The 24,894-nt window shown below is 45.4% G+C and overlaps 1 protein-coding gene across 1 annotated transcript in view; it reads left to right on the plus strand.

The window, feature by feature from the left end:
- Positions 1 to 6,456: 6,456 nt before the first annotated feature.
- Positions 6,457 to 24,894, plus strand: part of ZRANB1 (zinc finger RANBP2-type containing 1) — a 46,907-nt gene continuing 28,469 nt past the window's right edge. The window contains exons 1-3 of the mRNA XM_005143731.4: positions 6,457 to 6,611; positions 19,050 to 19,147; positions 19,874 to 20,724. Of these exons, the coding sequence (XP_005143788.1) occupies positions 19,911 to 20,724 (814 nt within the window). The 5' untranslated portion in view covers positions 6,457 to 6,611; positions 19,050 to 19,147; positions 19,874 to 19,910. The remainder of the gene's footprint in view (positions 6,612 to 19,049; positions 19,148 to 19,873; positions 20,725 to 24,894) is intronic.

Raw genomic sequence — 24,894 nt, forward strand, 5'->3', positions numbered from 1 at the left:
GCGCCTTCCTTACAATAAATGCCCTTTTCCGTCTCTCCAACCACTAACTGTGGCTCATATTTGGGATATGTTAATCCCACCTGATGATACTGCTCACCTAAAGCAGGAAAATGCATGTGTTGTTGCCTCTCAGCTTCAGAGCCAAAACTATGGCCACTGAGTTTAGTATCCATGACGTTTGGAAATGCCATCAGTGGGGCTCACAAAAGCCAGCCGCAGGAGGAGGGAGCTACCTAACCTAAGTGTCAACCCAGGGCTTGTGTAATGTGATGGTTTTATTCAGCCTCATTGAAGGGAACAGCTTCTGCCTAAGATCTAACCTAATTTTGTAGGGGTCCTGCTGTTTGGTAGCACTTAAATCTGTCATTGTTGAGGGCAAGAGATGCTGGCCATTGCTCAGAGGAATCCAGCCTCTCTAGGCCTGACATTTCATACAGCAATGTTTATGGATTTTAGCCCATTTTTCTCACGGGCTTTTGTCTCAAGTCCTCACAAATGTCTTCGATGCCCCTAAAGGGACTCAGGCTGCTGGTTCCTTTTATAGCTGCATTGTTACTTGTCACTGTCCTCCCTCATGACCTTCTTTAAGAGCCTGTTCAGAGCTCTTTTTGTCTTCCCATTTTATTTTTCTTTCCCCTTTCTTTTTAATACTCTGCTTCACATTTGCCTTCATTTTCTCCCTCTTCTTCCTCCCCTCACATTCTTTCTCTGTGACAAACCTGCTGAAGCATGCTCAGAGCGGCAGCAGCCACGCTGTGCTCACCATCTGGGATGGGCAGCTCCTGCAGCCTCCCCGAATCTCCAGTACCACCCTGGACTGCATCCACGCCATCACCTCCCAGTTTATTCCATGTCTGTTGCTTTCCTGTTGGCCCCCCAGCACAGATTCCTTCGCCTCCTCAGCGTCTGCCCAACTGAGGGAAGATTCCAAGATTCCCAACCATATGGCTCATCCCTTCAGCTGGAAAGCACCATCCTTATGGATTTACTCCTTCATCCCTTTCCTCTGCTTCCTGTGGAAACATAAAGCATAAAATATATGGTACATATTGAAGCTTTCAGTACAAGTGCCCCCCACTTTTAACAAACTTCTTTTGCTATTGAAATACATTTCAAAGTGATTGAGGTGATAACTCAGTACATACTTTTGTCATATTTCTGCTGAGATTTTCCCTAGCTGTATTTGTTTACTCCCTACCTTTCCTACCTATTTCCTATCTCTATACTAGAGACCAGCTCTAAGGAGGACTTGTGGGTGTTGGGTGAGGAGATGCTCCCCATGACCTGACTTCAGTGTGTGCTTGAGCCCAGAACCCCCCCTTTGTGCTGGGCTGCACCTCCAGAGCGTGAGCAGCAGCTCAGGGAGGGGATCCTGCCCCTCTGCTGTGCTCTGTGAGACCCCCCCTGCAGCCCTGATCCAGCTCTGGGGCAGCAGCACAAGAGGGACGTGGAGCTGCTGGAGAGAGGCCAGAGGAGGCCATGGAGCTGCTGCGAGGGCTGGAGCAGCTCTGCTCTGGAGCCAGGCTGAGAGAGCTGGGCTGGGGCAGCCTGGACAAGAGAAGGCTCCTGAAGGGGAGACCTGAGAGCAGCTCCAGTGCCTAAAGGGGCTGCAGGAAAGCTGGAGAGGGGCTTGGGACAAGGGCCTGTAGGGACAGGCCAAGGGGAATGGCTTGAACCTGCCAGAACAGGGGAGACTGAGCTGAGCTCTTAGGCAGAAGCTCTTCCTAAGTTACAGGACTCAGTGTGGCAGCTTGTAGCAACACCCAACAGCTATAGCAGGGAAGAACGGATTTGGTGTGGGCACTGTATCTATCTTCTATGCCTTCGTCCTCATCTGCACAGGGGCAGCAGTGATATAGTATAGTTGAACATTTTGATGTTTCAAAGTAAGATGGGGAAAAAAAGGCACAAGTGTGAGATTTACTGGGTGTGAAGCTGAGGCTGACTCAGAAAGAGGATGGAAAAATGGTAACAAATCAGTCAACCATTTAAAATACCCTGTTCTCAATAGCTTCAAAAGCTGTGCTGCTGTTGGAATTCTGTGCATTTCTATCCCATACCCTTTATCAGTTCCATTGCAAATCTTCCTTCATCATGAAAAGCCTGAAAACACTGAATAAAGCAAAGGCAGGAGCAGGATTTGAGAAGCCGGTGCGAGGAGGGAGTTCTGCATATTCAGAGTTCTGCTAGTGAGGAATAACCATCTGGTGAGCACGTACAGCTCTGCTCCTGGATAAGCCGGGGATGAATTGCCTAATGGGAGGCAGCACTCTGCCTGAGAGTGAGTAGTTACCAGGGTAAAGAGAATTACATAAGGGTAAGATCTGCACTTGCACATCACTAACTAACCAGATGTAATCTCTGCTCTCTGAGCTGAGGCAATCCTGCTGCAGCACAGGAACACTCCATGCCAGGGTAAAATGATTTGGGCTTTGCCTTTTTGCTTACCTGAAGCACAATTTTGCTTCAGCAAGTCCCCCAGGTATTGTACACAGCATCCAGGAACCTGCTACTGTGAAATGTTTTGACTCTTTCTTTCTAATTATAGCTTTTGGTATCATTCTCTTGGTTGTAAGCAGGGTGAATCAGAACAGAAATGTCAGGGAGGGTGGAGGGAAGAAACCCTTCACTAATGGAGAGCATCAGGGCAGAAGAAACAGGGCACCTTGTTAGTGTGATGCAAAGTGCTCATGTTTAATGGGAGAAACTGGCAATTTGCAATCGTGGATTGTTCTAAAAGAGATCCTGAATTGTAAATTCCTTGCTGCAAAGGAAGGGAACTTCCCAGACATCTGCCTTGCTGGCTGCCAGCAGGGCTCACACCTTGGAAGCACAAAGGGTTCCTGCTTCAGGCAGCCTGTGCTCCGTCCTGGCTGCTGCACAGGTGCTGGTGGTGCAGCTCTGGGCTGACAGGGAAGAGGAACCAGATGATTTTTCCAAGCACAAGCACAGGTTGGGGGAGATTGGATGGAGCAGCCCCGAGGAGAAGGACTTGGGGGCATTGGATGAGCAGAAGCTCCCCATGACTTGGCTTCAGTGTGTGCTGGGCTGCACCCCCAGAGCATAAGCAGCAGTCGAGGGGGGGGAATCCTGCCCCTCTGCTGCACTCTGAGCTGAGCTCTTAGGCAGGAGCTCTTCCCTGTGAGGGTGCTGAGGCGCTGGCACAGGGTGCCCAGAGAAGCTGTGGCTGCCCCATCCCTGGCAGTGTTCAAGGCCAGGTTGGACACAGGGGCTTGGAGCAGCTGCTCCAGTGGAAGGTGTCCCTGCCTGTGGCAGGGGTTGGAGCTGGATGAGCCTTAAGCTCCTTTCTAATCCCAACCCGTTCCAGGATTCTGTGATTCTATGATGCTGCAAAAACTCTGTGGCTTGTGCATGCCGCCTGGATTTCACCGTATCTGTGAGTTCTGACAAGGAGATTTCCAATGAATTCTTCCCTGAGCAGGCTCTTTCTTGTTCTAGAGGAACTGGAGGGAAACCAAGTTTATCAGGGAGAGTTGGGATGGCTGAGGAAGGTGGGAAGGAAGCAGTGTTAGCAGAACAGCGATTTATGATGTTCGAGAAGTGGGGGGGAAGGAAAGCTGGAAGACATATGTGTGCAAATGGTATTTTTAGATGTGCATGAAGGCGCATGGTTGTGCCATGGGTTTATTCTGAGTTGCAGAGGGCAGTTGCACACCCTCTGTGTGAAGGCACACAATCTCCAAGGCATGAGCAAATTCAGCTCCGCGCAGCAAAGTTCCCAAAATAACGTATTAAGCTGTCAAGTGAATATGACTGTTCCAAATTTCTTATAGGGAGTTGAAATTTGTCCTTAAATTGGTGGAATTAAATTGAAATTTGGGATGGAATGTAGGAAATTAGTACTTGCCAACAGAAATAGAATTAGCTTTCTGACATTTAAAGAAGAGAAAGATGATCAAACAGCAAATCTATTGAGAACTGGGTTATCAAGTCATGTAGATTTTGATTTCTCTCCAAATTAGAAGTCTGATAGCTATTAGTGCACAAATTATATGTGTAAATATCAATGTTCTGAAGCAATGGAAGGTCACTGCTGTTGTATTTCGTTGTTTAGGTCTAGAACAAATGGCAGCTTTTGGAGATAAAACCAAAGTTGTGGCCTTAGGAATAACATCACCAAGGTCAAGATGTCCCATAATTTGGAGATGCAGCCAGAATCCGCTTTGGAAGCTAACAGCTCTGGTAACAGTGTTCTAATTCAATTTTGAACTGATCATTGAATCATAGAATCCTGGAATGGTTTGGGCTGGAAAGGACCTTAAAGCTCGTCCGGTTCCAACCCTGTGCCACAGGCAGGGACCCCTTCCACTGGAGCAGCTGCTCCAAGCCCCTGTGTCCATCCTGGCCTTGAGCACTGCCAGGGATGGGGCAGCCACAGCTTCTCTGGGCAATCTCTTATGTATGATGTGAGTTAGGTTCATTAAAACTCTTCTGTTGTGAATATACATGACATGCTCCTACCATGCTGCCGTGCTCTCTGTTTGGTTTAAAATGTTCCCATGATTTCCAAATGGTTTTCTGACAGGTTTAGGCAATATTCTGGAAGGATTATAAGTGATATTTCCCCCTAAATTACATATTCCATGTATTTTCATATCCTTTTCTGCAGTCTAATCTATAACAATTATTCCTGGACATTTCCATTGCTGTACAGTTGAGGCAGCATTTAGGATTCACCCCAGTGCTCGCTCACTTACATGACAGCTCTTCCATCACCTTTCCTAGACGCCAAGAAGGGATCCATTTGCTGAATTATTTCTAACCACAGAGACTTCTCCTTGGCTCTCCTTAAGAGAACTAATATTTCTTTTGCATGACTTATCCAAGTTCATCTGGATCTTATATGTGGGTGGTAAAGAAAATACACTTTCCCGCATCTTTCCTATAGCTAAACATCCATAATTACGCTTCCCAAAAGAGAATATGGTAAATAACTCATCTGGGAGAGACAAATCACATTTGCTTCTTCCCCCCCCAACAGTTTTTCATGTTTAGAAGGGATCTAATTTAATTGCAAATGGAGACAAATTTCTCTATCAGTCTCCCTAAGTAATTGCATTTTGCTTGTCCTGACTCTGGTTCTGGTTGTTTGTCTGCTGGACAAAGGCAGTTTCTCTACCAAAGGCATTGCCGCTCTGCTTGAGCGTCTTGGGTGCTTTCCATCTACCTGATTGAGGCAGAAGGGATGATCCACCTGGCTAGAGCAGGATGAGTTTCCCAACACAGCACCTAACCAGAGGCATTAACTAACCAAGTCCACTCTATAATCTCAGCTGGGAACAGGGAATGAAACCGCAGGAAGAAAAAGTGCTGGAATGTCTCAGAAGGCCTGAAAAGTGGGTACTGCAGTGGGAAAACAAAAAGGCAGGTATCAAATGATGTAAGACACAGGAGGGAAAAGCAGGGAGATGGGAATTCTGTCTGTGGGCCTACAGCAAGGTGCAGACTTGCAGCTCTTGAGTAGAAAGCAAAACAAAAATATTGCATAGTCAGTACAAGTCAATTTTTAAGGGATCATAGACACACAGAATCCCAGCCTGGTTTGTGCTGGAAGGGACCTTAAAGCTCATCCAGCTCCAACCCCTGTCACAGGCAGGGACCCTTCCACTGGAGCAGCTGCTCCAAGCCCCTGTGTCCAACCTGGCCTTGAGCACTGCCAGGGATGGGGCAGCCACAGCTTCTCTGGGCACCCTGTGCCAGTGCCTCAGCATCCTCACAGGGAACAGCTTCTGCCTAAGAGCTCAGCTCAGTCTCCCCTGTTCTGGCAGGTTCAAGCCATTCCCCTTGGCCTGTCCCTACAGGCCCTTGTCCCAAGCCCCTCTCCAGCTTTCCTGCAGCCCCTTTAGGCACTGGAGCTGCTCTGGGGTCTCCCCTTCAGGAGCCTTCTCTTGTCCAGGCTGCCCCAGCCCAGCTCTCTCAGACTGGCTCCAGAGCAGCGCTGCTCCAGCCCCTCCATCACGGTTTATCCATGATACGCAGGTATTTCCCACCAGGGCACTAAGGGTCAGCTCTCCCTGGGACACTCAACGGCTGCTGCCCGTCCGTGCCATCTCAAGGGGCCTCCATGCGGGATGAGCTCCACAACCGCTCCCTATCGCTGTTTTACCCCATCCCACCCCGGTGCCAGGCGGCCGCTCGGTCCCTTCCCCTCCGAGCTCCTCTCACCTCAGGGGGCACCCGGCGGCACCGATGACATCACCGTTCTGCCCAAAGAACAGCGCTCCGATTGGCGGAGGGCGAGCCGCCGGCTCCGCCAATGGGCGGCCGGCATGGCGGCAGGCCGGGCTGACGTGCGGGCTGCTGGCCGTATGGGGGTTTATTTTGCTTTGGGCCGCTCCAGCCGCCGCCATTAGAGGAGCCCGGGGAGCGGGGCGAGAGGTTCACCCCCTCTCCCCCCCGCCCCCCCCCCGGCCGCGCCGGAGTGGGAGCGCCCGCCGCCGCGGCACCCGCCGCGTTGGGAGAGACCATGTCCTGAGCGGGGAGAGCAGCGCCGCAGCCAGCGGGCCGGGGGGTGGGGGGGGGCGGCGGCACGGGGCGCAAGCGGCTTCCAGCACCGAGCGGGTGCCTGAGGGACGGCTGTCGGCCGCCAGGTAAACCCTGCCCGGTCCTCGGGGGAGGGAGGGCTGCGGGGACCCGGGAGTGAACCGAGCCTGACCCGGTGGTTCCCGGTCGGTGGAGCGGGGTTGGGGTGGGCCGAGGGGCGGTGTGGGGTCGGAGTCGCGTTCTCCGCCGTTCCGTGGCCCCGGTCCTGTGTGGAGGGGGGGTTGCTCGGCAGGATGCGGGGTTGCTGGGACCCAGCCGTCTGTGTATGGCAGAGGCTTCGGAGAGCCGCGGTGCAGCACCGAGAGGCTCGGTACAAAGGCAGGAAACTCGGGGTGTTTTCTCCTGTGTTCGGTTCTCCAGTCGCGGGGCTGCGGTACCTCGGTGTGCTGGGGTGAGATCATGCCTCTGCTGCCTCCTCCTCCTTGTTCTCCCTCTTGGAGATGCCTGTGCTGGGCTGTGTGCTGGGGTGGGTGCTAGGAGCTGCTCCTACCTGTGAATTCGGCTAGCAGAACTTCCGTAGTACTGCCTGTAGTACGGTGTCACGTACTGCCGGTGCTTTATCAGATGTGAAGGGCGGTGTATTGCCGAACCGAGCTTGGTTTGGGGAACCGAAGTTTAAACAAGAGGGGAAAAGTTGGATTAATGAGGCCAACGTTGCTTGACTCTCCCTTTACAGTCCCACACTGCGGCAGCCTGCTGCCAGGATAAGGTAAACTTCTCTGTGGAGGTCATGGATGTGCCTGGCAGTGACAGAAGGCTTCTGGCTCTCCAGTGCTCTATCCCTGAGTGGGATAACTGATGGGAGGGCATGAATCTGGGTCTGCTGCTTGGCAGGCAGCGCTCGGCTGTGGTGAGCTGCTCCTGCTGCCACTGTAGTGCTAACAGGAATGACAACTTTGTCCGGGATTCTTGGGAGCTGGTGGAGTAAACAAGTGGTGTTTGATGGGCTTTGTGCTGGGCTTGAACAGGCTCTGCTCACTACACCAGCTGCGGGGTGGGGGTGGGACTGATGCGGGACTGCATTGGTGAGTTTGGAGATGCAGCAAGTTGGAAGGTGAATCATAGAATGGTTTGGGGTAAGGGACCTTCAGCGATCTCTGGAATGAGCAGTGAGGTGTCTTCTGTGTAATAACCTCAGCTTCTCTAATGTCTACTGTGTCAAAGCTCATCCTGGTGGGAGCAGAACCTTGCAACAGCAGTTCAGGAGAGGTTTGTTGCACTCTGGTTTTTCCTTCCTCTCATGTAGTGTGTAGCCTGTGGGGACTGCAGAAGAGAGCTCTGCAGCCATTTCTCTTTTATGTGTGTGTTTTTGTTGTTTTTTTCAGTGCTTACTCAGAGAAGGGGAGCAGGTAAGCAGCAGGAGGTGTTCTGGAGCTCTGTGTGCCTCCTGAAGGCCAAATTGGTGTCTCAGCATGAGGAATCTGTTTAACAGATCAATCCTGATTTAAGTTTGTCACAGCATTAAAAGCGAGGGATGCTTTCGGATGAGTTGCGTTTTGCAGCATTAGTGAAACTCTAATTATGTGGTGTAGTTCTCTTGATTTAAAAAGAAATTACTGACTTTTCTGATGCTGAAGTGAAGACCGGCAGGTGGGGGTGACCGATGAGGCCATAGCCTGTTATTGCAGAGTTGTAGCCATTAGCAGCTTCTCAGAAGTATAATTAAACGTATTAATTTAATTGGAATGTGGAGTGGCATAAAAGCATCAACGGGATTCATCACAGAAGCATGTCTTAAATGGGAGACTGGGTAAACCACAAGATTGGTCAAGACAACATTTTAAGGCTTCCTGGTGTACGTCCATTCTAATGGTACGTCATTCGGTATGTAAATTCGATGGCAAATCCCTCCTGTCTTTGGTGTTCTTTGCATAGTGGCTTTAACTTAGTTGGAAGTGTAAGTAGAAAATGCTTTACTGACTGTACGGGAGGTTATTTTTAATACAGTCCATCAAATAATCAAATGTACTCTTGGGCACGTTAATGTGAGGTTTACTGGCTCCTACCTACTGGTATTAGGTGTTAACATTTCTCTTTCCAACTCCTCTTTGCCATATTGGGTTGATATAGTACAGAACTTCAGGGCAGTACATTCTTTATCATGGTGTACCATGTACACATTGCAGCAAAACATTTAAACTGCCACTGCAGTCCTGTTAGTAAGCTCATGCCCATTCCTCCCCCTAAAATGTGAAGACTGGGTTATTTTGAGCTGTTCAGAATTTATGTCAACAAGTAATCCTCATTTTAACTGCATGAATTATGATCAACAATCTCCTGGTACTAAAATGGAACTAAACTTGAGTTTGGCAGCTGAAAATGGCTGGCTTAGAACTGTAACAGAGTTCTTCATCTCTTAGTTTTTACATAGTACTACATACGAAGTGAGGCAAAGTGGAAAAGTTTCCTGCATAGCTGATGCAGAGCTTCCCACTTCACTTGTCAAATGGAGTAGCTTGGTAAAATCAATTAAATAACAGATAATTCTATCTTTGTAATGTCAGTTGACTGGAATTGGTTATGCCTTAAAAAGAAAACGTCTGTCTTCTAATTCAAATCGCAAACATGAGGAGTTCAGCCACTTTCTTGGTGCTTACTCTTTTGTAGCACTTACTGTATAGCTGACATTGCTTTGACTTGCACAGAATCACACTGATTGTGTGACTGTGTTCGGTTTTGCATCATCAGCTGCTGAAGCACAGCTTCTCATATGTATGTAGTTAATTCTTTTGGAACTTTCTTGGCACACGAGATTAGTAATAGGACTTTTATCTCTGGTGTTTAACAGTTACCATGCTTGAAAAGATGAACTTTAACATTAATTCTGAAAGCATGCTAGGCTATAATAATACATGTGATTTTGTCTTTCCTCCTTTTGTGGCATGGGCAGGTTTTCAGAAGCTCTAGAGTCAAACTGGAGTTGTATCCATCTGGCATTTTTCATAGCACCTTTTTTCCTGTGCTGCTGGCCCATTTCTCCAAAAGCTCATTTTGGTGGAGACAAAGGATGCTGGAGAAGGGCTCTGCAATAGGACAAGGGGTGATGAGTTCAAACTGAAACAGGGGAAGTTCAAGGTAGATATAAGGAAGATGTTCTTCCCTCTGAGGGTGGTGAGGCACTGACACAGGGTGCCCAGAGAAGCTGTGGCTGCCCCATCCCTGGCAGTGCTCAAGGCCAGGTTGGACACAGGGCTTGGAGCAGCTGCTCCAGTGGAAGGGGTCCCTGCCTGTGGTAGGGGTTGGAACTGAGTGATTCTAATGTCTTTCCTAACCCAAACCATTCTATGATTCTAAGAGGAGAGCTGGTGTGGAAGGGGGAGAAGGGAATGAGTGCAGTGATGTTTGAAGAAGGAGCTGTCTTCAGGAGGGGGCTGATGCAGGGACCTTGACTCTAGAAAGCAGAAGAGAAGGTATAATTTCTTTTACCAGGGAGCCTGGGAGGGTAATACTTTGGAAAGCGTGGTAGCTGCCTATGAAGCAGCCAACTTTGCAGCTCTTTTGCATCTTCTGTGCGGCAGGTATAATTAACTTGGCATTTTTCCCTTCTGTTCTTTGGCTATAATCTGTTCTGCCTGTTCTTAAAACAAGGATACTGTTGCATCTTTTCTTTCTAGTAAAATGGAGCTGGTTGGGTTGTTTTGTTGGGTTTTTTTACTGAGAGTGGCTGCTAATTTTGCTTGCATTCCCATGTGTAGTTTAAATTAGTGGAAGTTATTACAAGTGCTGGAGAAGGTACAACATTTGCAGCCGTCTTGAAGGTTCAGTTCAGAATTGAGCTGAAAGTACTTGAAATGATGAGAACTAGATACAAACCAAATATCAGTAGTACAACCTGCCATCCAGGGGAGGGATGTCTGTGTCCCTTCCCATGGCAGGGGGTTGGATCTAGATGATCTTAAGGTCCTTTCCAACCATAACTATTCTATGATTCTGTGGGTTTAAAAACCCTCCATGTGATTCAATGGCTTTGATTGGATTTAGCATCTAGTCTTGAGTAGCAGTTTTGACTGAAATAGAAGTAGTCAGAGTTACTGAGTAGTTTACAGACATTAAGCAACTTTTCTACCTTCTAGATATAAAATAGAATCATCTAGGTTGGAAGAGACCTTCAAGATCATCAAGTCCAACCATTACCCCAGGACTGCCAAGTCCACCACTAAACCATGTCGCTGAGGGCCTTCTTGACATGGTTTTTGAGCACCTTCAGGTGAAGACACCCTTATTGCTAACTCCAGGAGTTAGCTTTCCTCAGCTAAACAAAACTGTCGGAACTGTGGTTTATGGGACTCTGGGAAGAAAAATGAACTTGTATGGTCTGTTTGGTTTGCAGTAGATTAAAATCGTTACCATCAACTAGTGTTCGGGTGGCTCTGAAGTTGCACACCTTCTTGTAGGTCTGTTCATTTGAAACCCTTGCAGCTCTTGGTGCACAGTCAGTTGATTATCTGGGAAGAAAAATGACTGTGAAATTGAATAAATGTGGATAATTCTAACAAAAAAAGAGGAAATTTGCTTTGTGAAGTTGATTGTCAGTTTGAGAAGTCCTTTTCCTTATGGTTGTAAAGCCTGTAAGTGCGTTGTGGAAGTGTTGACTTGTACTTCTTTCCTTCAGGGTAATGGACTTGAAAGTATTTCTTCTGTCTCCATTCATCTTCCTTGCATCTAAGCAGGGATTCAGCAGACAGCTGAATTATTAGTTGCTGCTGCTCCCTGAAGCAGCTTCAGACTACAGCTCTGAGACTTAAGTCCTCTGCAGTTCCAAGAAGTGTTGAGTACATACTCCTTGTGCATGCCAGGCCTCTTCTTTTTTAAAGTTCACATTACCATGATAAGTCAGGAGTACTTTGTACTCGGTGTCTTAGTGTCTGCCTGTCATATGACAGATTTAGATTAGACATGAGGCAGAAGCTCTTCCCTATGAAGGTGCTGAGGCGCTGGCACAGGGTGCCCAGAGAAGCTGTGGCTGCCCCATCCCTGGCAGTGCTCAAGGCCAGGTTGGACACAGGGGCTTGGAGCAGCTGCTCCAGTGGAAGGGGTCCCTGCCCGTGGCAGGGGTTGAAGCTGGAGGAGCTTTAAGGTCCATTCCAACACAAACCAGTCTGGGATTCTATGATTTGTGCCTTCTGTGGGCTGCGCCTGCCGGGTTGGGTTTTGGCTACAAAGGCTTTCCCTTACTGTGTGCCTGTTGATAAGCTAATTTTTATCTTGCTGAAGGACTGAGGTTGTCTGTTGGACTGTTTGCATTTTTTTGACCTCCACATTACTGTTTAGCTTGGCAGGGATAAAAATAATCGTCACCTCATGGCTTTTAAATGGTTTATTTAAAGAAGGTTCTTCAGGGTTGTCTCTAGCAAGTTATTCCCACCTCCAAAAGCAGAAGGTTTACTTAGAGCTGTTAGTCTGAAACTCCCTAGCAGCTCAGAGCACAGCCTTGCAGTGGTTAACTTGGAGTTGCTGGCTGTGTATTGTGAGCAGAGCACAGATTACTGATCATAAGGTTAAAAAATAAAAGAATTTATATCACTCCTCTAGAAGGAGTTAAATTTGTTTTCCTTATATTTGATGTTTGCTACTAGTTCTTTGCGTTGTGTTAAGCAGCAACGTAGAGTAGTGGGTTTTGTGTGCTGTGATAACCTGTCTTTTACTTCTTTATTCCTTGTCTTTTTTTGATACTTTGTTGTCTAGCTGGCATCTTAAGAAGAGCTGGATAAAATGTGTGGCTTACTTGAACTAGCCTCAAATACAGCCCAATTGCAAATACATATACCAAAGATACCCTAAACTGTATCTAAAAGCAGCTTACCATTAGTTAGGAGGGTACTATACAATAGTTGATGTTGAGTGTGTCTTTGCTTGTTTCATTTGACGGCAGGTGGTTTTTCTCCACCAAAATGGTTGGACTTGATGATCTTAAAGGTCTTTTCCAACCTAGTTGATTCTAAATGGTGACTGTGTCTGCACTTAGCCATGATCTGATTTATGTGGAGCCAAAATTGAGGAGGCTCAGAGGATAATAACTAGAACTGAATGTCAAATGCATGAGTCTTAATAGAAAGTTCCTTGGTTGTTGAACAGTTTTAAGTGTTTTTAAGTCCTGATGTCTGACTCCACGGTGTGTTTTCAGTCAGAGCGTGACATCTGGTTTTCCTCAGCTTGTGTGAGAATGGCTGAGATCTAAACAAAACCGAGTCTTGTGTTTTAGGCATGTAGTCTAAACACAGATAAAATTTGACCTCCCTTTCTGTAAAGAATCATCGTGTTCAACTTCTGTACTTTGTCCAGTGCAAATAGGTTTAAAATGAAGTTTGAACGGTTCTGTTGTTTGTTGTGTGGGCTTGTTGCTGTTGTACATCTCAAGTCTGTATTCATCTGTTGCTGCCTGTTCATAATGAGCAGATCCATTAAATAGCCCTGGCTGTACTTATGTGAATATTCCATCATTGCTCATTATTTTGAGTCACTTTGCTTGGTTTTTGATTGCAGTTGTGGGGGAGATGCTGTGTATTATGTAACTGCTGATCTGCTTACTTTGCTTTTCCCAAATTGGTTTCTAAGTACTCAGTTGTATTTAGCCCATCCTAATGGGTAGTAGCATCTCGTTTAAATAGTGCACTTTTAATTGAGTTTTAAGCAAATCAAGCCTCTGAAAAATGGAACTCTCTCATGAAATAAGGAAGAGGACTGAACTGCAAGCATCTCCTGTTGTGTTTTTAAAGGTTGTTTTCAGCTGTTAAGGTTTTCGTAGGTTTTAGCCCCAAATTTAATAGGGCTATAGATGGGAGTTTGATCCCTTTGAGGTAAGTAACAGACAAACCTGCAGGTTACACAGCAGCATTAACTGTAGTGGTTAAGAGCACAAAAATGCTTTGAGGGATAAACATCAAAATGAAGGCAGCAGAAAGACAATGTTTAATATTCCCGAATACCTGTTAATTCTGGATGAGCTCTCAACTTCTGCATGAGAGTTACTTTATAGTCGGGTCTATGTCTTAACCTAAAGTTCATTGTGAGTTCCTGTATTCCAGGTATCTCCTAAGATCTGCAACCTCCCGCATGTTTGACTTCTTACTGCCCAGAACACTTGCAGAACTAGGCAGCCTCTGGCATTAAAACTGCCTCTGAATTCCCTTATGAGAAGTCAGGGTTGGAGGTTCATTTGAAATAACAGTAGTTGAAAGTGGGAACTGAAAATTGAAAAGAAAGCTGAAGAAAAACAGCATAAATACCTGATAAAGTAGACTTCAGATGCTTTGCAATGAGTTCTGACTGCATAAATCACAATGAAAGCAGTGTTGTATGTAAAGGAAGCCTGTCTGAATTCCTCTGATGAACCAGCTTCTGAATGTCTTCATAAGTTAGCAGTAAGTTTCTCAGACACTGTTTTGGTGAAGGGAGCTGAATTTCTGGCAGTGTTTTTCTTTGGAAAATCAAGTTTCCTGCATGTTAACTAATGGCTGGCTTAGAGAAGAGGAAAAGTTGTATGTAGTGAAGGAGGTCAGACCTAAAGACTTGCAGTCCTTTGACAGATTAGATTGTCTAGAAGACTGAAGAAAAAATAAATACTTTAACCTACTAGATTGTAAATAGTTAGTCAATAATAACTGAAATCTTTTCAATGGCTTTATTTCTCATGCACCATTAATGTTACAGTTTATAGATTGTGCTGTGATTTACACAGCGATGATTTGGTCCTTAATAGAACTGAGATTTGAACTTGTTGCCTCTCAAGGCAGCAGCATTTCTCCTATAACCATGTTACTGGGGGCACAGAAACAGAGGTGATCCTTGTGTGCTCCTGTTATATTCCTTGCTTCAGTCTACCCAGGCTCACACAGAAAATGCTTATACATTTGTGACTTGCAGTAACATTTATGTTCTTTATTGTAATACAGAGTTCCTGCCCTTCCTGCAGAGCTTCCAGATTTAGCACTGAGCTGATTTGGTTGTGCCATTGACAAGGTCAATGCTCTTAGTTTTGTCTTTGAAAGAGACAAGAATGGAACTTAACTGTTCATTCCCTTTAAACTACAGAAGCCTGGGTTCAAGACTTATTCTTTTAATATATTATCTTTTGGGGCTTATTCCGAATTCTTGAGGAAGAATATGCAAGAAATGGTGACTAGTTGAAGGTGGAGTAAGTAATTTGTTAACTAGAGAGTGAAATGTCAGTATAGAAAACCAGGCAAGGCAAATTTCAGGTGAAAATCAGTTCTTAATACTTGACAATGCATTGCAAATAGGTGATTTAAAGATGTTTCTGTTGAAGTGTATTGACAATGAGATACCTCATAAGGATTCTTGGACCCGGAGAACAGAAGTGGATTTGAACCAGTTAAATCTCAGTGTCTTCTCTGAAAGGAATTGTTGAAGTTTTCAGGGAGTTTGCAGCTTTGAAAAGGACAAATAGGCCTTTTTGATTGAAGCTTGTATACACTCTGTTACCTTCTAGACCTTCCTACTGGCTGTAGTTAAAAATGGGCAAAACTGTGTGTGGCAAATCCCTTAGTACAGCTTGTAGGACCTCTAAAAGGATGCCCTGGTTTGAGGCAGCAGTTTATAAACCTGTTTATTAGATGACAGTGAAATCGAGCCATTGCTTTGTTTCCTGTTGTAAAGAGTTGGTTCAGATTCATCTTATGGATCTTAATCTGCAGTTTACAGGACAAAGCCACCTACAACTCTGAATTCAGACTAGCGCCTATTTTATCACAACCGTTCAAGGTGATAACCCAGATGTGTGATTTCAACAGGTTTTCCTGTTGCAGCTTTTGTGTATAAATGAACTTCAGTTTTCTATGTCATATGCTAATATGGGTAATATTAATGGGTAATTGGAAGAGAACTTGAGGCAGTGACGTGCAAGGGAAACACTTCTGAACATGTGTCAGAGTATGTGGGGTTAATCATGGGCAATTCTTCCTCAGAAAGCTGTTTGTCCATCATGTGTTTATATGACTTCACAGGGTCTTTATGCAGCTGTGAGTGAGTAGTTACAGCTGCCAGACCCTGTTTTGGTAGATGTACATTTAACTAGATCATGTGTCACGATACAGATAGAATACAGGAGGTGAAAATGCTGCTCTTTGATCTTTCGCTTTAACTCAGTCCTCTGCCTCTCGCTCCTTGTGGTTTGATGTGTGAAAGGTGTTACTGCACTCGGAAACTGTTAATGGCTTCTGTGTTTGGTAATTGAGATGTTTCTTTCTTTCAGAAGATGCTTTTGCTTGTTTTGATGTTCCAAAAAGTGGCTTCAGTGTTTAAAATGAAAATAAAAAAATCATAGAATCCCAGACTGGTTTGTGTTGGAAGACACCTTAAAGCTCCTCCAGCTCCAACCCCTGCCACAGGCAGGGACACCTTCCACTGGAGCAGCTGCTCCAAGCCCCTGTGTCCAACCTGGCCTTGAACACTGCCAGGGATGGAGCAGCCACAGCTTCTCTGGGCACCCTGTGCCAGCGCCTCAGCACCCTCCCAGGGAACAGCTTCTGCCTAAGAGCTCAGCTCAGTCTCCCCTGTTCTGGCAGGTTCAAGCCATTCCCCTTGGCCTGTCCCTACAGGCCCTTGTCCCAAGCCCCTCTCCAGGTTTCCTGCAGCCCCTTTAGGCACTGGAGCTGCTCTCAGGTCTCCCCTTCAGGAGCCTTCCCTTCTCCAGGCTGAACAAATACATGCTTGTGTGGTGCTGGCAGAAACCTTGTACTGATCAAAACAGTGTTCCAACCCTAAGTCATTTTGCTCTTGTGTAAGGATGTTTGAACAAAGCAAACTGCTTCTGTGTTACAGGGAAAAAGGAGCTCAGGAGTCTACTTAAATCTTCAGCCAGACTCACAAGGAGAAAGATCCACCTGCCTTCCTCAGGTGCAGCTGCTTCTCTAAGGTTGCTCCAAGAGAAAGCCAGGCTGGATTATTATTATTAGGTCAAGAGAGGGGATTCTCCCCTCTGCTGTTCTATGGTGACACCCCCCACCCCCAGTTCTGATCCAGCTCTGGGCCAGCAGAAGAGGAACATGGAGCTGTTGGAGCACATCCAGAGGAGGCCACAGGGGTGCTGCGAGGGCTGGAGCAGCTCTGCTCTGGAGCCAGGCTGAGAGAGCTGGGCTGGGGCAGCCTGGACAAGAGAAGGCTCCTGAAGGGGAGACCTGAGAGCAGCTCCAGTGCCTAAAGGGGCTACAGGAAAGCTGGAGAGGGGCTTGGGACAAGGGCCTGTAGGGACAGGCCAAGGGGAATGGCTTGAACCTGCCACAGGGGAGGCTGAGATCTTTAGACTGGTCTAAATCAGTTTATGGCTGTTGATGGGAAAGGGCTTGGATCACTTAATGAACTGAAGCTCTGTATTGTTCCTTGTTTGAGCCAAAGGAAAAAAAAACTTCAGGACACAGTGAATAATTAAATTGAGGGGTGTATAACATATCCTGTCATAAAAATGTTATTTGAGGACTCCACTGTTTCCACCCATGTTCTTTGTGCTGTTTTGTGTTTTCCTGTGCACCTAAATAGAGGAGTAGTCTTAAAAACTGAAACAAAGCAGAAGAAAAAAAATCACATTGTTGTGGGTGACCATTTCCAATCGACTTTAGTAAACAGGGGCTCTGGTAGTGTCTTGAATTTTCTTTGTTTTATCAGAATTCAATAGATTCTCCTCTTCAATGTTGTGAGTTCCTCCACTCTTCAGAAAGTATTCAGCACGTACACAGATTAACTGGAGCTTCTTTGGAGTTTTGTGGTGTTTCATTTCTTGTCTGCTCATACTTTTTGGACGTTAAGGCGTGAACCTGCACTTCACAGTCACTGCTGTGCTATTCCTCTGCGAGAGGAGCTTCTGTGTGATTCAGCTTTTCCTCTATGAAGAGTCTAAAACAACAAGTTAACTTGAAAGGCTGAGTGGCAAGGAAGTAATCATGAAGAAATGTACCTGGCTTGGAGCTGCTCAGTGACTGATGATGATGCTGTATCACCAGCACATCAGGTGGTGCTGGTGTCACTGGGGTGTGGGGCAGCTGCAGGTCACACCGAGACCTGGAAGTCAAGCAACCCCATATGTGAAAGTGCTGGATTTCCTCATCAGTCTGTGCCCTAGTGGGTGCTGGCAGAGCTATCAAAGGAGAGAAATTGCATTGCTCCATTGGGCCTTTTTGTATTCTTCACTCGTAATAACCGGAGGCCTTGTGTTTGGAGGTAATAGTCCCTATTTGTCAAAAGCCCTTCTCCATGTGTCTTGTAGCCGCTTGGATGACTGTTATAAGGGCTTCCCTGAGCCTTCTGTTCTCCAGGCTGAACAAGCCCACCTTAAAATCAAGTTGGCTTTGTATTCTCATGTATATGTATGTGTTTTTCGCTTTATTTCTTACAGATCTGGGGACCTTGTATGATCTGTCTCCTTTTTTTATCCATTATACATGGGCATGGACATGAGGAGCAGTGAAGGGAAAGCAGTAGGAAGTCTAATTGCCTTCTCAGCACATTCCTTAGCCTGACACAGTTTTATAACATATAGGTGGGAGTGAAGTGTTCTGCAGGCTGTTCAAACAAGTAATATTAGAACCTGAGCTTTATGAGAGAGCTCTGTGTGTTCCTGATAGCTCCTCTGCTTTCATGCAGCATAAATATGGATCGCTGCTGAAAAGGATAGTCCTGCCCTCGCCATGCGATAGCCCCTCATTCATGCAGCCACCTGATCTGGCGACTAGAGCAGAGTTGAGCTGCTGGAAAAAGCCCCATGCTGCGTGCTGGAGCCCACAGAAGGGAGGTGATGGGTTTGAGGGTGATAAATGTAAGTGGACAAAGCTTTAGCTGTGCATTGGTAGAGCAAGGGTGTGTGAAGGTATTTCAGGGAAGAATGTGCTAGCTCATAAACCACTTACTCCTCGGAGAACAGGTATAAACTGACTTTAGTTTGATGTGTCTAGTTACCTGTTGAACCCTGTTGTGTAACTTTTGAGTTTCTCTTTAGTAGATTCCGAGTGGTTTTGTTAGCTAATGAGAGTTGCAATATGATGAATGAGAATTGTCAAGCAATTGGGATGGCAGATTTGGGTTCTAAACAGTTCTGCATGCTTAAAAATAACGCCTTATTGTGTCTTAGATACTGGGTAACTTTTGTGGCAAGGAGAAAATGGACTATATACACTTGTCTGTTTATCCTTTATCTACTGGCCTCACCCTTTCCCTCTATTATGCTCTTTACACGGAGCTTTATTTCCCTTCCCCATCCTATGTTTCAGGTCGTAATAAGAATGTTTCTAGATATTTTAGTGGGAATTTGAGGGATTTGGGTGTTTTACTTCCACAGACTGATCATTCGTGTGGCCACTGGTTCTTTGGGAGTGTTGGTTTCTTTTCACCCGTCTATATGTTAGTGTCAGCAGGTCATGACTGAGGTCAAACACGTAAATTGGGGTCAGAAGAGGTGTGCCATTTAATAATTAACTTTCTGGTTCCTCAGGTCCAGTAGGAAACCCATAATGAGCCTCTTTCCATTCTGTTTACAGGGATAGTTCTCTGCTTAGTCTCATCCTTCACATTTGGCAATCGGAGGAGAAGGCCTGAGCCAGCATGAAGACAGAATCCCCTCTTCATTAGAGAAAAAGTGAGTTGGAATTGCATTGAAATCTGGATGTGTAGAAGGAAAATACTCTTGTCAGGTTGCCAGTGCACACAGCTTGTGCACTGCTTGCAAGTGGTATTTTAGCTTTGTAACACTACTGTTGTGAGTGAGGCCAACCAAGGCCTAGTCATGCACATGTATGAGATGTTGAAATCTATGCATTTATGGAAACTCCTACACCCTGCTTTTCCAAAAGAACTGCTTACTCATTGTGTAACTGCCCACCTGCTACACTCCTGCCTTCCAAATCCTGTGAGGTCTTGCAATAGACCTCACAGGCTCTGGGCTTTGTGTTGCTTTTCTTGTACTGCTGTATTCATACTGAGTTTTATTTGAATTACTTGATACTTGTGACTTGTTTCTGTAGCTGTGCCGGTCTCTTCTCCAGTGTTCTCAGTGCTTAATATGTGTCTCTTCTTTTTATTTCTTCTTATTCTGAAGCCTCTGTGCCAATCTAAGGAATTCCAGTAATGAAGAACTGAGTTTTCATTTCTGCATTAGGAAATCCTGAATTCCAAATGCTGTCTGTGCAAGTCTTATCCTTTTCATAGTGATTTTTGTCCCCTTAAATGTTCTGTTAGAATCAAGAATAACAGACTGCCCCTTTCCCAGCCTGATTTTTGTATTAGATCGACTAGGTTATCACTCATTTACTTCTAAGCAGAGCTCCTGTGCATGTGTTGTACTGATGATGTATTCTGTTCTTAGCTTTCCGCCTGCCGCAGTTCACTTCAAGCAGTGCACGATGACAGAGCGTGGCATTAAATGGGCTTGTGAGTATTGCACGTATGAAAACTGGCCATCTGCAATCAAATGCACCATGTGTCGTGCTCAGAGACCTAGTGGAACAATTATCACAGAAGACCCATTTAAAAGTGGTTCGAGTGATATTGGGAGAGACTGGGATCCTACAAGCACTGAAGGAGGGAGTAGTCCTTTGATATGCCCGGATTCTAGTGCAAGACCAAGGGTTAAATCATCTTACACTATGGAAAGTGCAAATAAGTGGTCGTGCCACATGTGCACGTACTTGAACTGGCCGAGAGCTATAAGGTGTACACAGTGCTTGTCTCAACGCAGGACCAGGAGTCCCACGGAGTCTCCTCAGTCATCAGGTTCTGGTTCAAGACCAGTCCCTTTATCTGTTGATCCATGTGAGGAATATAACGACAGAAATAAACTAAACACAAGGGCTCAGCACTGGACTTGTTCTGTTTGTACATATGAAAACTGGGCAAAAGCCAGGAAATGTGTTGTATGTGATCACCCCAGACCTAACAACATAGAAGCAATAGAACTGGCAGACACAGAGGAGGCTTCTTCAATCATAAACGAGCAAGACAGAGCTCGATGGAGAGGAAGCTGTAGTAGTGGGAATAGCCAAAGAAGATCTCCACCTACAACCAAACGGGAATCTGATGTGAAAATGGACTTCCAAAGAATTGAGTTGGCTGGAGCTGTTGGCAGCAAGGAAGAACTTGAAGTTGACTTCAAAAAGCTAAAGCAAATAAAAAATAGAATGAAGAAGACTGACTGGCTCTTTCTAAATGCATGTGTTGGTAAGTTGTTTGCTGTTCTCTTACACTGTTATACCTGTGCTTGAGTATTTGGGGAAAATGCAGAATTAAAGCATCAGTGTGATATTTTTAGTTTGAAACAGCTTTTCTTTAATCTCTGTAGTTTTAAAAGGAAACCAAATGTAGAAGTTCCTGAAATAGTGTTTGCTAAGAGAGAGTGCATAATCTGAACAGGGCTGGACCTGTTTCCCTGGACTTCTTTGACCTTGTATAGAAATGGATCCCCTTGTAACCAAATCCTCTTGTTGTGTAGCTGTTGAAAGGTGGTGAAAACTACAAACCCAGCCTACAGAACAATGTAATGCACACAACACTGTACAGAATGTCAGGGCTGGCTAACTAAAATGACTCTTCTTTTTAGCTATGGCGAGATACCCAAGTAGAATCAGCAGCTGCAGCTTGGGAGTATTTGTAAACAGTGTGGAGCTTGCAACAGTACAAGATGCTCTGTCAGATGTTAAAAATAACACCAAAATATGTAGCTCCAAGAAACTGCATGTGTAATACTGACCTTGAAAGTAATAATGTTGTGTTAATACAGAGCCTGGCTTGTAAATGTTTACAGCCTTTCCCAAAGTAGTTTTGTAGTCAACTGTTTCCAAAAATGCCAGTCCCAGTTTGGGTTTGTGTTTTAGTGTTTTCCTAAGGGAATTCTGGAGAGTTTTCCCAATGCTGTTAAAGAGCAGATGTGTGAGAGCAGGGTTTTCTTCAGTTACTGACCTTGTGAGTTAACTTTTGTGCTGTCGCTTCCCAGAAGCAGCTCTCTTGCACCCGAGCATGCAAGCAGGTTAAACACTTAAATGCACAACTATATTTGGAGTAAAACACTTCATTTGAAACTCTGGTGCTACTCCTATGTCTCAAACTGTTCTTTAATGGTTCATGAAGTCACTCCGTGGTTGTTACAATCCCAAAACTAACTTATGGAGCTGCATAATGTCATATATTTGATGAGGGTTAAATGTTTCCTGGGTATCGTGTGTTTGGTTTCTCTGAACCAATAAATATTCCAGTTTATTTTTGTGGTGCAGGAGTAGTTGGAAAGCACATTTGCTTTTGAAGCCCAGACAGATGCCTCAGTGTTTTCTTCATACATTCAGCTCCTTGCATGCAATGCTTTTCCCTGCTGAAAGGAAGCAGTTGCAGTTCTGTGTGGTATTAAAGGTTATCAAATACCAAAGATGAATTACTGGAGGGTGTTTCTGTGCATTACAAAAGTCTTTCTTGCATTCTGATAGCAATTGTATTAAATGTTAGGGCTTTTTCACTTCACTTTTTGAAAAGTGAGCTGTTTTTTTGGACTGTTTCATTGTTTCTTAAGATATTTCACACTTTCAGATGTAATCTGTGTGGGAATGGTTGTGTTTAATATCTAAGGGTTTGAGTTTTGCAGGTATTTCATGTTGCCTGTAACTCTACCAGATGTATGCGAAACTCCAAACTCTGTTCATAGAAGGTTTGTTTGACTTGGGTCTTTCAAAATGGAAATAGCTTGAACGGATCTTGATGAGAAAGCCAGAGTGCAGATGGATTTGTGAGCTCATTTTTACTACTGTAAAAAGGCTTCATGGATTCCTTTCTGTGACTTCAACACTTGCTATGCTTCAGGTTTTGACTGAAAACCCAGCAACCAAAGCTGTTCATTATCAATCCTTCATTTCAGGGTTTCATTTCCATTCTAACACATGTTGTGATATTCCAAATGTCAGGAATATCCAGGAAGATTGATTAAAACTCCCTAAATTTGTTTGTGGCTGTCTCTGGACATCTTGCAGAGTGTATCTGCATCGGAAGGGTACCAGTTTAACCAGTGATTTTAAAAGCAGCAAGCCACGCTTGTGCTGGTAGTTTTGTTGTCTTAGTGTGACATACTTAAAGCAATTGAGCTGTCAGTTGAACAATTTTGCCTGAAGCACATGTTCTTAGCATCGGAATCAAGTGAGTTATTGTACCACAGTGAGCTGGTGTTTGTAACCCAGCTGGAGCTCTTGTGAATTCAGAGCTGAGCTGAACACTTGTCAGTCCTCAGCTAAACAAAGCTATGAAGCAGGACAAGCTCATGTTAAATGTCAAGTAAGCTTGGCAAATGAATGGGGTCAGGGCTGGTATGTGGTGTGTTCCTGTAGTCCAGCTGACAAGTGGTGCTTGTTAGGATTTGGTAATGGCAGACTGGGCACCTCCAAGTTCTAGCTTCATCAGCTGTGGAGGGTCCATTTGCTTTGAGTTTATCTTATGTGGGAGAGATGTTAAAAACTTAAACTTTAAAAGGCAATTCTGAAGTTAAAGATTAGAGCAATTGGCGGACAGGTTACCTTTTTTTCTCACAGAAGGTAGCTTTCATTTATAGTTCTGTATACAATAGAACGATTTGTGTTGAAAGGGACTTAAAGCTCATCCAGTTCCAACTCCTGCCACAGGCAGGGACACCTTCCACTGGAGCAGCTGCTCCAAGCCCCTGTGTCCAACCTGGCCTTGAGCACTGCCAGGGATGGGGCAGCCACAGCTTCTCTGGGCACCCTGTGCCAGCGCCTCAGCACCCTCACAGGGAACAGCTTCTGCCTAAGAGCTCAGCTCAGTCTCCCCTGTTCTGGCAGGTTCAAGCCATTCCCCTTGGCCTGTCCCTACAGGCCCTGTTCCAAAAGACCAGCAAATACAAAGGAAAGCGTTTGATACTTTGCCAGTTGTTTAGTTGAGCCTTCTCTTCACATTTCTAAATTTCACTGGGTTTTAATGCTGAGGTTCATTAAAAACTTGTAGAGACTATTTCCTCCCCCCTCCAATGTGTTCTTTTTGGCTGAAACAAGACCGATGTATATCTTGTGGATTTAGAAAAGTACCTCTGTGTGCATGTTTGTGGTTGGCTTTTTGTTTCATTTGTTCTGTCAGAGACATCCATTAATGCTCTTCCCACCTCAGTAAATAAACATACCATGGAGGCTTCTATCCCTTGCAAATCTGGGCTGTACACAATGTGATGAATGCAGCTCTTGCATTTCAGCATGAGTAGTTTTCCTTGATGGAGGGCATTCTTTCTGAATGAGCAGGATTAGTGGCATTCCCCCTCTCAAACTCTGCAACTAAATGTACTTGAATGTTATTTTTGTTCCTGACTCTTTTGCAGCAGTGGTTGTATCCATCAAATGATGCTGTCTCAAAAGAGGTTTTAGAACTGATTCATTAGGTTAAAATGTACTGAAATCAAGCAGAACATCTCAAAGCATGGCTGTTAAGAACATGACTTGCTGCAAATGCCAGCTTGAATTACAGTGAGATATCACAAACCCTTCTGCAAGGACACTGGTGCTTTATGCTGTACGGACCTGATACAAAGTTAATGTGAAGCCCAGGGTTACTCATTCTGTGTTGGGTGAGGAGAAGCTAATGTTGCCTTATGTGTAACTCTTGGTATCTATGCCAAAGGGACTGTAGGAGAGAGGTTTGGTGGCATGTGGGGCTTAGGGAATCTGATGTGCAAGTGCTGCTGTGGGGCCTGGTGGAGCTGCTTACAGCTGGCTATGGATTGAAGTAGTACAACTGGATGACGATGGTCACTACATCCAGGGATGTGTTGCGGCTGCCCCATCCTTGGCAGGGTTCAAATCCAGGTTAGAGCAAGCTGCTCTAGTGGAAGGTGTCCCTGCCATGGCAGGGGGTTGGAACTGGATGAGCTTTAAGGTCCTTTTCAGCACAAACTGTTTTACGAGTCTCTGACTTGAAAACCTCTCTAGCATTCAGAGTTTGCTTGGGGCTTACACATCAGTACTTACTGAAGCTTTCCCTCTCCTGGTGTTTTACACTGCTGCCAGCAATGTGTTGCTGCTGGGCACACTTGGGTTGTGTGTTCAGCTCCTGTAGCCCACAGATGGTAAGTAAACTGCATTTCTTCTCCTCTTCTAACCTTGCTTATGAGCTGCTGCAGGAGGGTATGCTCTTTGCTCCTGGTTCAGGCCAGTGAGGTAGCTGCTGCCATCACAGGACAGACTTCCCTGCTATGGATGGTGGCTCCAAACCCATGTAGACATGCATTCCTCTTCCTGTGTGTGAAGAAAACAACTAGGAGAATGTTTCTTAAACAAATCCAAAATATTTAGAGCAGTCTGTAATGACTTGTTTTGCAGTGCATCCTTAAAAGGATTGTTAGTTCATTCCTAG

This window comes from Melopsittacus undulatus, chromosome 4 (genome assembly GCF_012275295.1).
Source record: "Melopsittacus undulatus isolate bMelUnd1 chromosome 4, bMelUnd1.mat.Z, whole genome shotgun sequence".
Taxonomy (NCBI): Eukaryota; Metazoa; Chordata; class Aves; order Psittaciformes; family Psittaculidae; genus Melopsittacus; species Melopsittacus undulatus.